At 42.3% G+C, this 16,593-nt stretch overlaps 1 protein-coding gene across 1 annotated transcript in view; it reads right to left on the minus strand.

Annotated features, from left to right (window-relative positions):
• The window catches only part of kcnh4b (potassium voltage-gated channel, subfamily H (eag-related), member 4b), a 192,904-nt gene that overhangs the window by 77,766 nt on the left and 98,545 nt on the right, over positions 1 to 16,593 (minus strand). Inside the window, exons 8-11 of the mRNA XM_052038383.1 lie at positions 15,767 to 15,961; positions 14,937 to 15,136; positions 10,711 to 10,960; positions 4,669 to 4,883 (exon numbers count right to left, since the gene is read on the minus strand). Of these exons, the coding sequence (XP_051894343.1) occupies positions 4,669 to 4,883; positions 10,711 to 10,960; positions 14,937 to 15,136; positions 15,767 to 15,961 (860 nt within the window). The remainder of the gene's footprint in view (positions 1 to 4,668; positions 4,884 to 10,710; positions 10,961 to 14,936; positions 15,137 to 15,766; positions 15,962 to 16,593) is intronic.

The following is a 16,593-nucleotide window of genomic DNA, read 5'->3' on the forward strand; positions in this document are numbered from 1 at the left end:
ACACCCCACTCAGTCCACCAATCACCTCGGACTCCCTCTCCCCTTCTCCTCTTTATACTGGCCATCTTGCCTCTCCACCCTCAGCTCTGATGTAGGGCTTTGACCTGAAACGGCAACGATTTCTTCCCCTACCAACCCTCCCCCACAACCCCCCCCCCCCGACAGATGCAGCTCGACCTGCTGAGTTCCTCCAGCAGATTGTTTGTTGCTCCAAATTCCAGCATCTGCAGTCTCTTGTGTCCCGTCTCCCAACATGTCTAATTACTTTCTTTTCTGTGGAAATGGGAGAGTATTAAACTGTGGGAAGCATGTAACTGTGCAAGCCGACTGTGATCAGAGCTATTACCTAACACCATCCCATTCACACATTATTCCAAATTTTCATTAAACATTTTATGTTCACTATTTTAAGGCTTATCATTGCTGTCATGTGAAATAGATCTGGAATTTAATTTCAATTAACAACTGTGTTAAAATAGGGCATGCGTTAATTTATCACATAGAGAGGAAACTTAAATGTCTCAAATACTTCTTACCAGCTGTTGAGAAGGAATTCATAAATGTTTACACATGCTTTGATTTCACTGCATTTTATAATGAGAGCATCTGCTTCTCCATCACCACAACTTCTAACGGGGGAAGTCATGAGTAGAAGTACTTTACCCCATCCTGTGTCTGATTAATGTAATCTTCTCAAGTGCAACAGGCTGTTAGCTCTTATCTACAAACCCAGAGGAATTGTGATTGTTGGTGAGTACATATAATCCCTTCAGAAGAAATTATGTGCATTACTGATATTGGGCACAGAACAACCTCTGCATCTCATGTTCCAAAATCTTTCAGCCTTCATTGCAACATCCTGAACACTTCAGAGGAACATATTTGTAGGGTCCAGCAGGGCACTCGTTATTAGCGACCATCAGTTTCACCTTACCTTTCATACTGTTGTAAACTTGTACAGGGCACCAATGATGTGCAACATATTTGGTTAAGCCAGTTGCAATTGCATTATTGAAAAGTTATATTAAATGCTGAAATTAGCATAATTACAACAAAAGGACACTTGAACTTTATGCATCTTACAGGATTCCAGTTTACAAGCACTGGTTATGCTCTGGTTTCTAGGGAAGCAGAGAGCGAATGTTAGATTAGATACTTCAACTTGAATCTGCCCATGGGTTCTATGCTACACTGAACACATTACTGTTGGAAACTAACAGCTGCACATCCAGGGTAGGCTGAGAGAAACCCCTACAACTCTATGGCCTGTTCCCCCAAGCTACAAGCATAGCACAGACTTGCTTGATTGATTCTGTTATGATTGTTACATAAGGCAAGGTCTATGAACCCTAATAATTTAACCACTTTGTAAAATTTAGTAATAACTTCATTATGAGACAGATGCTTCCAGAGTAATTGAATGTGAAGTAAATATTAGTGAGCCTCCCAAGGTTTTACTTATAGTCGATGAGAGAATATGGCAGGTTTTGTTTTAATTGGGTTTGTTGCAGTAACACAAAAATGGTGGACAGACGTGGATGACTCGCATCACAGTGACACCACAGGTGGGAGGTCTGATTAACAGGAATCACTACATTAATATTTAAAGCTTGAATTTTACACACTTTTCTTTTGGTTCAGTTCAGGACTGATTTTTGTTATTCAGGAGGAGTTTTTTGATGTTCAGACATGTTCTGTCAGTTTTAATCACTGTTCAGCAAAATTTTCTTGGTATTTAAAAACATCTTTCAAGTTTTGATCTATTTTGAATCAGATTTCAGACTCTTTGAAGAGCAACTAGATTGAAATCAATAAAAATGACAACACGTGCAGATTCAAAGTCACACAAGTAGACCAATTAGCCCATCAGGTCCATTTTGAGTCCCAGTAGGCAATCCAATCAATTCCATTCCTCCTGTCATTAATTCCCTGTACCCCTGCAACTTACTCTCTCTTACATGCCTATTAACTCCCCTTTTATTCTTACATTTTTGGCTACTTAACTACATTTAAGGGGTAATTTACAGTTGTCAAATAATCTATCAACATCTCTTTGAGGTTTGTGAACAAACTGGAGCACCTGGTGGAAAACCACTAGGTCACAGGGAGAACACGCAGACTCCACACAGATGGTTTCCAAGGTCAGGGTTGAACCCAGGGTCTCACAACTGCTGCATCACCTCACCATCCATTACTCTAAGGTACCACTGTCTACCAGATTCACCACTTCCAGGGTACATCGAACAATCATCCTGGCATTCTTAAAGCAAATGACTGAGCAAGTAAATTCTGGACAGTTGACATTTATTACCAGCATTTAGTATTCTTGGTGAAAATAAATAAAAAAATATTTTTCCAAGCAGATATTTGGGAGTATTCTTTTTTAATCAGTTAAATCCAAAAATTTCAAGCTCTGCTAAAAGTAAAACAAAGCAATTATAAATAAGCATTTGGGCCAGCAGTGCATGTGTAAGTTTTTTTTAAGTATTCATCTACAGGGCAGTATAGTGCCACTGCCTCATGGTACCAGAGACCCAGGTTCAATCCTGACCTTAGGTGGACTTTGAATGTTCTCCCTGTGACTACATGGGTTTTCTCCAGGTGCTCCGGTTTCTCAAAGACACGCGTCTTTGGTAGGTAAGCTGGCCACTGCAAATTTCCCCTAGTGAGTTGGCGTTGATGAGAATTTTAAAAATGCAATAACGTAGGATTGGTGTAAATGGGTGGTTTCTGGACAGTGTGGCCTCTGTGGGTTTAAGGGCCTAGTTCCATGCTGTATCTCCCTAGGACTCAGGATGTGGACATCACTGGCAATGCCAATATTATTGTCTGTCCTTAATTGACTGAAGAGGCAGTTAAGAATCAAAGATTTTGTTGGGGTTGGAGTCACATACTGGCCAAAACAAATAAGGAGGGTATGTTTCCTTTCCTGAAGGACACTAGAAAAAAGGATTGGTTTTAAAACAACAATCCAATAGTTTTCTAGCTATTGTTTACATTTACTTAACTCCTCGAATTTAACTTTCCCAACTGGTACTGTGGTATTTGAACTCATGTATTTGGATTACTAGTTCAGACCTTTGGCTACTAGTACAGTGACTTAACCATTACACTATGGTACCCTGTTAGCTGGTTTGTAATCAGGCATCAAGCCAATACTATAATTCAAAATTGTTTCAATGGCTGCAGAACATGAATGCAAGATACCACAAATCAAATTTCTGAGACACAGGAGATTCTGCAGATGCTGGAATCTGGAACAATACACAAAAAGTGCTGGAGGAACTCAGCAGGTCAGGCAGCATCTATGGAGGGAAATAAACAGTTGATGGTTTGGGTCGAGACCCTTCATCAGGACCTTTCATCACATTTCTGACTTTGGTTAATGGAGTGTTTGTGCCTTCTCTGATAAAACAATGACTTTTAATTTATTTGTGTTATCAGAGTATATTCTCAAATTCTGGATTAAGTTCAGCAATTGCTTTTACATTCTAATAAACACAGCTGTCTTAGATCTTAAGATATAGGTTTATAGGCAGTGAGAGCTTTTTAATCTTAGAACCATTAGAGTCATAGAGTTATACAGCATAAAAAATTGGCTCTTTGGCCCAACTCATCCATGCTGACCAAGTTGTCTAAGTGAGCTGGTCCCGTTTGCCTGCATTTGGCTCATATCCCTCTAAACCTTTCCTATCCATGTACTGTACCTCTTCGCCACTTCTGTTGAAGGGTCATGGGCCTGAAACATTAATTGTTTCTCTTTCCACAGATGCTGCCTGCCTGCAGCATGTTTCCAGCATTTGCTGTTTTTATTGCAGAGAATTCTGTGGGTGCAGAAGGACTCTATGTACCTCTTCTGTCTCCACCACTATTTTAGTGGATAAAGTGGCTGGATACCATGGGAAAGAGCAGTTAAAGTTTTACCCTAATAGCAGAGATGTTGTCTGTCAAAATAAAAATTCTACTGTTTTTTTAAAAAAAATTGATTTTCATTCTCCTTTGCAAACTGGTTTGAAAGATCCCATAGTAGTGAAATGGCAATAGAGAACATTTGTATGGCCATGCATTCACAAAATAAATGGTGGGCTATAAACACTCCACAAACCAATGTTATTAGTATATGCACAAATTTCAACTGGATGTAGAAACCAGCATAAACTATCGAGAAACAATGAAAATACAGTTTTAAACATTTTTGTCATTCATACAAAGCACATTTAAAACCTATAATCAAAGAAAATATTTAAACATTAACATAACTATTGTTTATATCATTCAATGCATACAAAGAATAAAAGTATAGTCTCAGTGACTCTCAATGATCAATAAAAAACATTTAAAAAGTGCAATAAAATACCAGAAAAAAAAAGGACTTATTACTCTCATTGCAATTGAGGATAGTTGAATTTGTCAGTTGGGGATATGACCATATTCCTGGAAGACAATTATGTGGACATAGAACTTCATGGGCAGCTGAGAAAGAAGGAGGAGACTTGAGAGTAATGTAGCTCAATGAATTAACTCCCAGAATTAGAGATCCTTTCAACTACTTGCTTGCAAAAATTACATGGGTTTTTGGTCACAAATTAAGGTGATCAATGTATCAAAGCTTACACATAAAGGTGAAATATTTTCAAAGGTGAAATATTTTCAAAGGTCTGCTCTTACCAGTGCTTCACGCCCTTCTTCAAGGTTGAAGGTCAGGTCACGGTGGATGTTGGACAGGAATTTGCTTGAATACTCAGGGTAGAGTTCCAACACCTCAAATAAGCCTCTCAAACTGATGTATTGCAGGTCACAATAAGTTAATGCTTTCACATCAGCATTAGTTTTAATTACTTGGCCCTTGGTTGAAAGATCTGCACCGATCAAGTCTCCTTTGCCTGCAATAGAAAGCAGCTCAGAATATCTCTAGGTACCTTAAACATCAATTAATTTTAGATCCAAATCTTTTTGTAGGATGCTAATTGAGAAAAATGATATTGCCCAGCGTTTGACTTGGGGTGTATAGTGATCTAAAACAGGACTGAGAACATGTTTCTTTCATGAACCATAAATACATTCAGAAGGATATGTTGATTGGATAAAACAATATGGGAGGAAACTCAAATGGAGCAGAAGCAATTGTAAAGGCTAGTTGGTCCAAATGGTTCCTTTCTGCCATAAAGTCAATGTTTGTAATTAAAATATAGTACTCAACTGACATCAAAGAAATAGAGAACTGGATATGAATTTTAAAAATTCCTGTCTATATTTACTATTCAATTTCAATCAGACTTCAACATTCATCTCCATTGAAATCGTTTTTATTAAGTAGCATAATGGAGTACATCTCCTGAACACCAAAACAAGGCACAGGAGCAATAATCTCCTCGTGGTGAAATTCCAGTTATAGTCTTGCTAACACATAGGTACTGAATAGTCACCTGCCTATTCCACACAGTGAAGGAGGTATGTCTCTACAGTACAAACATAAGACATGGCAAGAGTTAGTCATATGGTTCCTTGAACCTGGTCTTCAATGTTTGATGCATGGTTGGTCCTTTAAATGAGTGAACATTTTTGCCTGAATTTGTATTATTTTAAATTACCCTTTCAAAGGATATGGATGTCGCTGACAAGGCTGGCATTTATTGTTCGTTCCTGAGTGTCTCTGATCTGGAGGACTTGGCCATTTCAGAGGGCAGTTATGTTTTATTTATTATCACCTTTTGTGAGAATTTTTCTGATGAATGGTGATCATCCTGAATTGTTAGCTCTGTCGCGCTCTCCTAGATGCTGCCGGACCTACTGAGTCCTTTCAGCATTTTCTGTTCCTGCTGCAAGTTGTTTAAGTTATTGGTCCAAACTGATCAGCTCAGCATTATATTTCAAGTTCAAGATCAAGTTTATTGTCATAGGCATACACACACAGGGTATAAATGCAATGAAAATTTGCTTTTTGCAGCAACAGCCCAGTTTTCTACTGAAATACTGAATATTTGGTTTTCCACTGAAGTTGAGGACCACCAAGCTCCCTTTTCGCTAAAGGTACAAAATATTTTTTTGTGAATCAGTTTAATGCTTCTGGAGTCTGAAGTTTCCAAACATGAAAAGGATATTGCACAAGTGTGAAGAATTAGAAAATGTAATCGAACGTGGAATTTTACAGAACAGCCCATCATCTTTGTGAGTTGTGAATGATAATCTGATAAGAATATTTTACAGCACTTCGATTTTTTTTTCCCTGAGTACTATAAAATCACTCGAGCTATCAAAAGTTCCCAAATCATCAGGACCTACTTCAGAGCGACCCACTTGCTGAGAATAATCCAGATCCCCTTTTAATGTCATCATTGAATAACAATGAATTACAAAGATGAAAGGCAAGAATGAGCCAGTTGAACAATTGTATTTGAATTGCAGGAAAGGATTGTCTACTAGTTCATAAAAAAAAATTGCAAGCTGTTCTCAGTTTGCAGTACATATTACATAAGTAAGTCTCAGTGAAAGAACTCCCTCCTACTCACATTATATAAACTTGTAGCTTAGCAACTGCTGCAATATCAATGTGGGTTTTCACAGTGCCAGAAAACAGTGCATAAACAAAATGAACTGATTGGTGCTTTGGCAAAAATTTAACCTACTTCAGGCCCATTGTTGTTTAAAATGAGATGGCAATATTTTAATCAAGGAGACTGCACTTTGTAGCTGATTATCAAGACAAAAAAAAATCATCAGAATTGGAAGCCAACATAAAAACAGGATAAGCTGGAAATTTCTGCTGTTGTTTGTACCACTAATGAAACATCTGTTTAAAATGTGTTTTTTCTTGCAAACTTGCCTCAGAGTTAGAAGCTGGTGTGTTTGAGTCACACTCCATGATTTGGGTCTGTATTCTAGGCTGGTGACTTCAGGCAAGTGCTCACAGTTGAGCTGTTGGCTATTCAGGTTAATCGAAAAGATCCCATGTGATTCTTTAATAGGTGTGTCAAGAGATCTTAAATATTCTCAGAATTCTTTTTACGCCATTTGTTCAAATGTTATTAATTATGTGGCTTTTTGGTTGGCCGATAACAGTGATTACACTTACAAAAATAATAATTGATTGGATATAAAACACTTTGAGACATCCATATCTAAGGATCTCAACAGTTAGGACATGAGGTTACAAATTGTGATGGTGACCATTTCTGATGCCCAGTTTTGAGCTGCCAGATCTGTTCTGAGTCCAGAAGGAAGATGACTTTGGTATGAAAATGAAATTAGGTCTCCACCAGGATGTGCGGTGGTCATTTCAACCAATATTGTCGTGGACAGATGTATCTGCCGCAGTTAGATTGATGAGAGGTTAAATAGGTTTATCCTGCTTACTGGTTCACTCGCTACCTGCTGCAGACCCAGTCTGGCAGCTATGTTCTTCAGAATTCAGTTGGCGTTGATGGTACCAAACAACCCTAGGCGATGCACCCTTTCAACCCCCACCCAGAGTACATTTTGTGCCCTTGCTACTTTCAGTGCTTCTTCCAAATTCTGTTCAACATGGAGCAGCACAGATACATCAGCTGACGGAGGACGATAGGTGCTAATCAGGAAGAGGTTTCCTTGCCCATGTTTGCCTGATGCCATGAGACGTCATGGGGTCTAGGACTCCAAGAGCTAAACCCTTCCCATCTATATACCACTGTCCCACCACCTATGGTAGGTTCATCCTGCTATTGGGATAGGATGTCCCCAGGTATTGTGATGAAGGAGTTTCCCACACTTCTGTGGGGTATGAGTTGATGTATAGGACTATTTCAGGCTTTTACTTGGTTAATCTGTTCTCCCACCCATTACAAGAAGTTTATGCAGGGGACTTTGCGATGTCAACAGGGCCCGGAGCAACTATGCCGTGTCAGAATTTGGGGCCTGGGTGGATGCCGAGTGATCTGTCTGGTTTTATTCCTGTCCGGTTTGAGTGTCATGGTTCAGCACAAATGACTGGCTTGCTGGGATAGTTAAGAGCAAACACATGGGGTGGGGAAGATGCAGAATCCCATATAGGCTGGACCAGGTAATGAAGGCAGAGTTCTTCAACAAATGGGAATTAGCAAACCAAATAGATTTTATTTTAAACAATATGCTGGTAGTTTTTGTAGTCATCATTACTAAGACTAGTTCTGTTTCCACATTCCAGATTATTAACCAAATTTAAATTCCACAGGCAACACAGAAAATGCTGGAGGAACTCAGTGGGTCAGGCAGCATCTATGGAGGAAAATGGACAGTTGACGTTTCGGGTCGAGGCCCTTCATCTGGACTAAAAGATAGAGGGGAGATAGCCGGTATAAAGAGGCGAGGGGAAGGGATAGCAAGAGCTGGCAGGTGATGGGTGGATCCAGGTGAGGGGGGGTGTGATATGCAATGGGGGAGGGGAGAGTGGGAATAGTGTCAGAAGCTGGGAGGTGATAGGTGGAGGTGACAAAAGGCAGAAGATGATGGAATCTGACAGGAGAGGAAGGTGGAGCGTGAAGTAAAGGGAGGGAGGTGGGCAGGGGAACCAGTGGGAGGAGTGTGTAGGCGATGGGCAGATGGCAAGGGTGAGGGAAGGGAAAGAGATATGATGATGGGGGCCAGGAGAAAAGAGGAAAAGTACAAGAGGGGCAGCATTTACCTGAAGTTAGAGAATTCAATGTTCATACTGCCAGGTTGTAGATAATCGAGGCAGAATATCCTGGTAGTTTTGTCCTCAGCCTCTTCCACTGCCAAGTTGAAGCTAAACGCTGCTCCTCCAGTTTGCGTTTAGCTTCAACTTGGCAGTGGAAGAGGCTGAGGACAGACATGTCGGTGTGGGAATGGGGAGGAGAATTAAAAATGACTGGCAACCAGGAGATCCAGATGGCCATGGTGGATGGATCGAAGGTGCTCGGTGAAGCGGTTGTCTGGTCTCACAGATGTAGAGGAGGTCACAACGGCATTCCACAGCTGCACGGTGGGATTAAAGCTCAGATCTCTGGATTGTTAAATCTAGGTTTCTGAATTACTAGTCTAATAGTTAGCAATGTACTGGGTAAGCCATGAGGTTATAAAGACATTTGCAGTAACCAAGAAGAAAATACTTGCTTAACCAGAATCCTTAATATGTCTTTATACTTCATGCGTTCTACAAGCCACCCTGCCCAGTAATAAGAGAAACAAATCCATCATTCACTGAGAATCCTACCCTCATATCTCAGTTTGTAGAATCAATCGTTCTCAATTCCACCTGCTCTGGGCTATGTTTATGTCTCCAGCTGCTTTTGGGCATTTTTAAACATGAATATTTCAACAAAGGTTTTGAAAGAAAACTATGCGAGGCAGCAATCCTAAGAGATATAGGCAATGAAGTGGAGTGGTGTTAGGTGCATGAAGGGGCAATGGGCAAAATGGCAGTTTTGTGTTGTGTACAATCTTATTAATTAATTTGTGAGTTGAAATTCCCAAACTTTCAAAATTAAATCAATGAACATTTACAATATATCGCAGGAAGATAGATCACTTTCACCCAGTGTCATTTCCGATCACAATCTAGCTCTCAGTCCACTGTTTAACATCAGAAAGTACAGATGAAACAGATCATACTAGCACCCATTAAAAGCAAGGAGTATGGGTTATCCTTGTTATATTGGGTGAGGTTTAAGTCTCTGATCATTCTAACCTACACCTTACACCAAATGTAGAGCACTCTACATCTGCACAAGATGAAATGCATTGGCTTGGAAGCCAGGTGGATTAGGTAATGGCTTTGTGAACTGGCCTACCAAAAAATGCAAAACTAATAATACTTGAGCTTGATAAACTGAAACTGGGTCAAATAAATGGGTGGAACAATATATGTTGGCAAACGTCCTTAGTCACTGTGTCTATTCAAGGCTGAGATTAAATAGATACATACATACATAGATTAGACAGACAGATAGCCATACATACAAACATAGACAGACAGATAGATACACGTCCTCCTCAGATTAGGAATGCTCGATTTTTATGCAACCTGTACAATGAGCAGGTGTTTGACTTGCCAGCTGCTGCGGCGCTCCAGGCATCTTCTGCCAGGTGGGATCGGAGCTTGTGGCCGCAGTTCCGACTTGTGAACTGTCCGGGTTACAAACAGTTCACAGGAACGGAACTCTGCTGTAACCTCAGGAGGACCTGTAGATTGACAGATAGATTGATTTTTGGACATTAAGGAAGTAAGAGAATATGGGGATACATAAGAGACCACAGATGCTGGACTCTGGAGCAGCAAACAATCTGCTGGAGGAACTCAGCGGGTTGAGCAGCATCTGTGGGAGGAAAGGAATTGTCCACATTTCGGGTCAAAACCCTGCACCAGTCCTGATACAGGGTTTTGACCTGAAACACCCACAATTTATTTCCTCCCACAGATGTTGCTCGACTCACTGAGTTCCTCCAGCAGATTGTTTGTTTCAAGAGAATATGGGGACTGGGCTGTAAAGTGGCACAGGATCAGCCATGATTTTATTGAATGGTTCAAGGGACCACATGATGTCCTTCTATTTCTCTTTCCTATCTTCTTAACCTTCTAGGCTCTGGTATTGCCTTCTAACTTCACTTTGCTGGCTCTCTCTCCTCTTTTAAAACCCAGTCCTTAAAACCCACCCTTTTGACCAACCACATCTAACTAAAGAAGGTGTATAACGTGTGATGTGGAAAGTCAAGCTGAGCTCAGCAGTTGTTAGGTCTTACCAAGAATTGCCAATACCATGTTGTCCTTCAGAACTTCCATGGAGCCTGAGCACACAAAGTAGTTTGCCTGCAAGGCATCCCCCTGTCTGATGAGGTATTCTCCTGGGGCACAGAAAGATGTTTTGATGTGGAGAGACAGTGACCTCAAGCATCCACGACTGGCCGATATAAAGAGGGGTAACTGCAAGATCTCCTTGTGAAGATGCATGGCGATGTCAGCACGGAGCTCATCTGGGAAATCCCGCAAAAGCTGCAGCACATGAAGTAAACATTTGAGTGTCATCTTCAGGATGTGTTTTAGTACAAAGCTTCGTGGTTAAAATGGAAGGCATAACTTGGTGCAGCAAGTAGAACTGCTGCCTCACAGCTCCAGCCACCCAGGTGTGATCCTGACCACCAGGGTCACCTGTGTGGAGTCTTCACATGCTCCCTGTGACTGTGTGGGTTTCCTCCGGGTGCTCTGGTTTCCTCCCACATCCTCAAGATGTGCATGGTGGTAGGTTAATGGTCCACTGGAAATTGCCCCCAGTGTGTGTGTAGGAGGGTGGTACAATCTGGGGAGAGTTGATGTGAATGTGGGGAGGATAAGTGAAAGAAATGGGATTAGTGTAAAAGGGTGCTTGATAGTCAGTCTGGACTCGGTGGGCTGAAGGGCCTGTATGCATGCTGTATGAATCTATAACGCTAATCTGAAGCCGGTACTTTTTTGATACGTGGAGACACAAGATGGATGGAAACTGGAGCAAAAAAACACCGAGTTCCTCCAGCAGTTTACTTTGGTCTCTTTTTGGTACATGCTCCAGTTCAACCATGTCTATCAAAGGCATGCATGCCTAGAAACTGGACCATGTAGCGCCAAGTTTCTGTACGTTCTGTTGTTCAAGTTCAGTGAAGAATGAAACGTTATTCAAAACTGGGGACTTTATCAATGGGACAAAGTCTGTGATTTCTCTTCCAGGTACTACATATGCATGTCTGAGCACTAAGTATACAGAGCAGCTGGAGAGATGTCACAAATGGTGTGGAATGCACGGTAGTGTAGCGGTTAGTGTAACGCTATTACAGCGCCAGCGATACGGGTTCAATTCTGGCCACTGTCTGTAAGACGTTTGTACGTTCTCCCTGTGTCTGCGTGGGTTTCCTCCGGCTGCCCCGGTTTCCTCCCACATTCCAAAGACGTACAGGTTAGGAAGTTGTGGGTGTGCTATGTTGGCGCTGGAAATGTGGTGACACTTGTGGGTTGCCCCCAGAACACTCTACGCAAAAGATGCAGTTCACTGTGTGTTTCGATGTACATGTGACTAATAAAGAAATCTTATCTTAGCTCTTGTTCTGACTTCCATGGGAGAGTTATGCAGAAATAGACTTTTACAGCACCTCTGAAGCATGTTTCTGTGTGATTTTAAAGATATTTATTAGTCACCTGCACATGTACAGTGAAATGCACCTTTTGCGTAGAGTGTTCTGGGGGCAGACCACTAGTGTTGCCATGCTTCCGATGCCAACATAGCATGCCCACAACTTCCTAACCCGTACGTCTTTGGAATGTGGGAGGAAACCGGAGCACCAGGAGGAAACCCACGCAGACACAGGGAAAACATACAAACTCCTTACAACCTTGAACCCGGGTTGCTGGTGCTGTAATAGCGTAACGCTAACCACTACACCCTCCGTGCCTGCCCAGGCGCGTCTGAGCAGGTCCCAGGTCAGTGCTGGGAACCAGACACAGGGGGGGTTCTCTTTAAGGAAGGTGCTTGTGCAGCTCTCCTTTGGGCTCCCACCATCACCCTCCCATGTCCCAGAGCAATCCCAATCCCCTCCTCAAACCTCACAACCCTTGGCCATCTCTGCCCTCCACCCACCCCAACCCCAACCCCAGACCTGCTGACCTAACAAGATTCTTCATCCCAGCCACTAAGCCTAACACTGACTACCAACCATAGCCCAGAAGTATCAAGACTTCTCTACCGACCTCTGATACAACTCTCTGCCTGCCAGTCCTACTCTCCTACCTCTGATCTTATCCCACTGGCCACTGAATCCTAGCAGCCAACCCTTGTTCTGGGCCCTCCACCTACCCATTAGACCCAACACCCACTGTGTTCAGATTCCTTGACCGTCCCCTCCTCCACAACCTTTGGATTCTCTCCCTGACAACATGCCTTCTTTTACCTGGACCTGGCCTTGAACTTACTTGATTTATTGTGCTCATTCCACTACAGTGGAGAGCACAAAGCAACAGCCACAAGTGCGTAAGGCCTGTCCAGGAGTGCTGGCACCTTGAGCTTTGTGACTGATGAATTCACCAGTGCTGCATCCTCCAACAAACATTGGTCCCTGACTGATAGTTGTGCCTTTATAGACCCTGATCTATTCCTCCACACGGGTATCTCTCACAGACCTCAAACAAGTGACATCAATGGAGAATGGTCCCAGGACACTAAATGCTTTTGTTCTTCAATAGGTTTATGAAAAAGAAAAAGAAAGGAACCCATAATGCTTTTACCTCACTGCACTCAAGTCAGGTAACTGCTGTGCAACATCAGAAAGTAGGAAATGTTTATCATAGAGTTATAGTTATAGAGTTATACATCATGGAAACAGGCCCTTCAGCCTACCTTGTCCACACCAGCCATCAAGTACGCAGGTACTTTTCCTATATTAATCCCATTTTATTCTCCCCACATTCCCATTCATTCCCCCCCCCCCCCCCATATTCTACCACTCGCCTACACTTGGGGCCAATTAACCTACCAACCACACGTCTTTGGGAAATGGGAGGAAACCAGAGCACCCAGAGGAAACCCACGCAGTCACAGGGAGGACTTACATACTCCACACAGACAGTACCGGAGTTCAGGATTGAACCAGGGTCTCTACAACTGTGAGGAAGCAGCACAAGTAGCTGTGTCACTGGTTCCACCCAGTTATCCTTACAACTTCCACAGCTCCATGACTCTAGAGAAATGTCAGACGCAGCCTACATGCTGCTGCAGGGGTATCTTGTAGAGGGGGAAAACTTTGTTACTGGAGGGGAAGGAGCAGGTTGTCTGTCTGACCCGTTCTCTCTAGTTAATGCGTGCATGGTCTTGCATGGCATTACAGGATAAGGACACCTGAACCACCTAGTCAAAAAACCTATTGGATTTTAAAAAGCTAAATGGATCAGACAGTTTTCAATTAAGAGTTTAATCATTGCAGGAAAGAGATATGACTTTCTTTGAAATTATCTCTGTTAAGGCAGAATTGTGCTTGCCACCTCTCCCCATTAGAGCAGTAAAGCAATCAACATAGAATGAAGACTATACGCTCCAGTCTATTACCTCAAAGATCTAAATTTGAATCCGGTCGAGACAAACTTATTTTCTTTTGACGTGGACCACAGATCAAATGCGTTTTGAGAAGTTAATCCATTTTTCAGTGCCAATGAGTTCATGACAAATTTTTGCTGAACTCTTTCAGTGTGCAGATCTTTCAATAATTCTTTTCCAACTCTGTTTCCATAATTATTGTGTGAGAAAATGAGATATACCAGTGCAGTGTGCAACACTGGTCTCCATTCAAGTATTAGTGTGGTGGGTAGTGCTAATCCTGAGTTCAATTAATATTAGATAGTTCCAACCAGTTCAGTATGGACCAAAGGATGTGCCTCTGGCTCTCATTGCTCCAAGATCATATTGAAGTGCAAAGATAACTCTGACTTCATTCTTCACCCTCTCCTTGCTGCTTCATCTCTCACCTCCCATCCTCAAGGAGGTTGGTCTTTCTAAAGTTGACAATACCTATTCAGCTGCCTTCCCTTTTACCCTGGTCAAACGCCTTCTCATCCTCAACCTCCTGTAGAATCACCATTCACCAGTGACTCATTTTCCCCATGACTCATCTGCGCCTATCCCACTCATCAGAGCCATCTGGTGCCCCCTTGGAAATGCTCCCACTAAAATGCTGACAATCCATCTTCCAATCCTGGTCCCCTTGTTGGATAATATTGCAGTTACTTCACCCTGCTCAGATGCTGACACACCCTATAGGGAGTGTGAATTAAATCGTACACTGGAAACTGTGCTAAGGTGGTACTTTAGATGTAATGTGGCTTGTCAGATCTAATTTGCATCTTGACAGATCAGTTCAACTGAACCCTGACTTCCTCCCTTTCGTGTCAAAGAGACTTTTGGTTTGTAGATCGGACTAGGTGAATGTAAGAGTAGGTGTCCTTGCTGCTTTACCTCATTGGCATCGATCCCGTTATTCACGGACCAGGTGGTCTGGAAATATTCAAGCATTCGTTGCTTGAGATTCTGTGGAAGGCGGTGAACTCGAATAAAGTCTTTCAGGTCCTTCATGCGAGTGTGGTAGAGTGAGCGCCTTGAGTACATACGTTGGATAATGGCGGTAACATTCCCAAAAACAACGGCGTGCATCAGAGCTGGAGGGGAAGATGGAATAGATGGAAGTGTGAAAGAAGGAAGTCAAGACCTGGTTTTCTGATAAACCATTTAAATCATTATCATTTCATGGCTTTTTGGCTGTTCTCTTCCCCCATGTTTTTCTGAATCAGCTGCCTTCAAAAGAATTATCAGGCTCACATTCAGGCAGTATGGTCACTATGTTGGTCTCTGATAACATTAAAATGGGTTAAGAGTTTAGAGGTTTAGGCTGCATGTATGCAAACTGGAGCCCGCAACCGGTGGTCTGTGAGGTTTCAGGGTGGGAAAACCTGAAAAATTCCAAGGTGTGAATTTAATGGGGGAAATTGATTAGCTCACAAGGAACTCGTGATTCATGCCATCTCCAGAGTACTTTCCAGTCACTTTAATGAGCCAAAGATGAAGCCAGTAGTGTATGTATTCACTCTTCTGGTCTCTGTTTTTCCCAATCACATGGCTGCACCTTGGGGTGGTAGTTGTGTGTAGGTGGTGGGGTATGAAGTATCTTGTCACAGTGCCTGAGCCTTCATCGATGTGTGGCTTTTGTGATGGAACCAGCTGCCCTTAACCTGCCTGTTGTTTCTGTGTATTTGTGCTGGAGCAAAACATGGCTGGAGACCGTCACTTACCCCCAATAAGCATCGTGCAGATTGAAAATATCTTCTCTGCGTCTGTGTTTGCAGAAACGTTTCCAAAGCCAACACTGGTGAGGCTGCTCAGGGTGAAGTAGAGGGCAGCAATGTAGGCACTTCGAATGGTAGGGCCACCCAACGAGTTATTTGTGTACGGAGTCTCCAACCGTTTGCCGAGCTCGTTCAACCAACCTGGGGGAGAAAAACAATCAGATAGCAGGAGGTTAAATTTCAGACCCTATGAAAACTTGTCACACCAGTGTATATTCATACAGAAATCTGTTGGGTTAAGAAATACTCAAAATCAGAAATGAACTCACCTAGGTTTTGCCATGAATGAGACACCTCCAACTATAAGCTCCAACTTCGATCATCCCTTCCCCATTTGGTTCAACCTATCACCTAGTAGCCTCTTTTCCAACCCCCCTTGTATTGCTACATACTGACAATCTTTCCTCCGCCCTTAGTCCTGATGCAGGGTCTCAACCCGAAGCGTTGACTTACACCTTTTTCCTCCACAGATGCTGTTTGACCTGCTAAGTTCTTCCAGCTTTCTGTTTTCTGTTTACCTCCAATTATACTGTAAGTTGCAAATGAAAGCAAGTAGCAAATGGAATCACTACGGATAAAGCTGAGGACTAGGAACGGTTACAAGGCATTGCTGGAGTTCTCAGTAAAGTCACTACCAGTAGTAACTTCATGGTAGCTTGTTTGTACATACATAGCAAGAAAAATTAGACCCACTTCAGAGATATGAATAACTAACTGGGAAGAATGTACATTTTTCAAGGAAGCATAGTAACATAAAAGACAAGCAATTTTAT

Source organism: Pristis pectinata, chromosome 25, assembly GCF_009764475.1.
Source record: "Pristis pectinata isolate sPriPec2 chromosome 25, sPriPec2.1.pri, whole genome shotgun sequence".
Taxonomy (NCBI): domain Eukaryota; kingdom Metazoa; phylum Chordata; class Chondrichthyes; order Rhinopristiformes; family Pristidae; genus Pristis; species Pristis pectinata.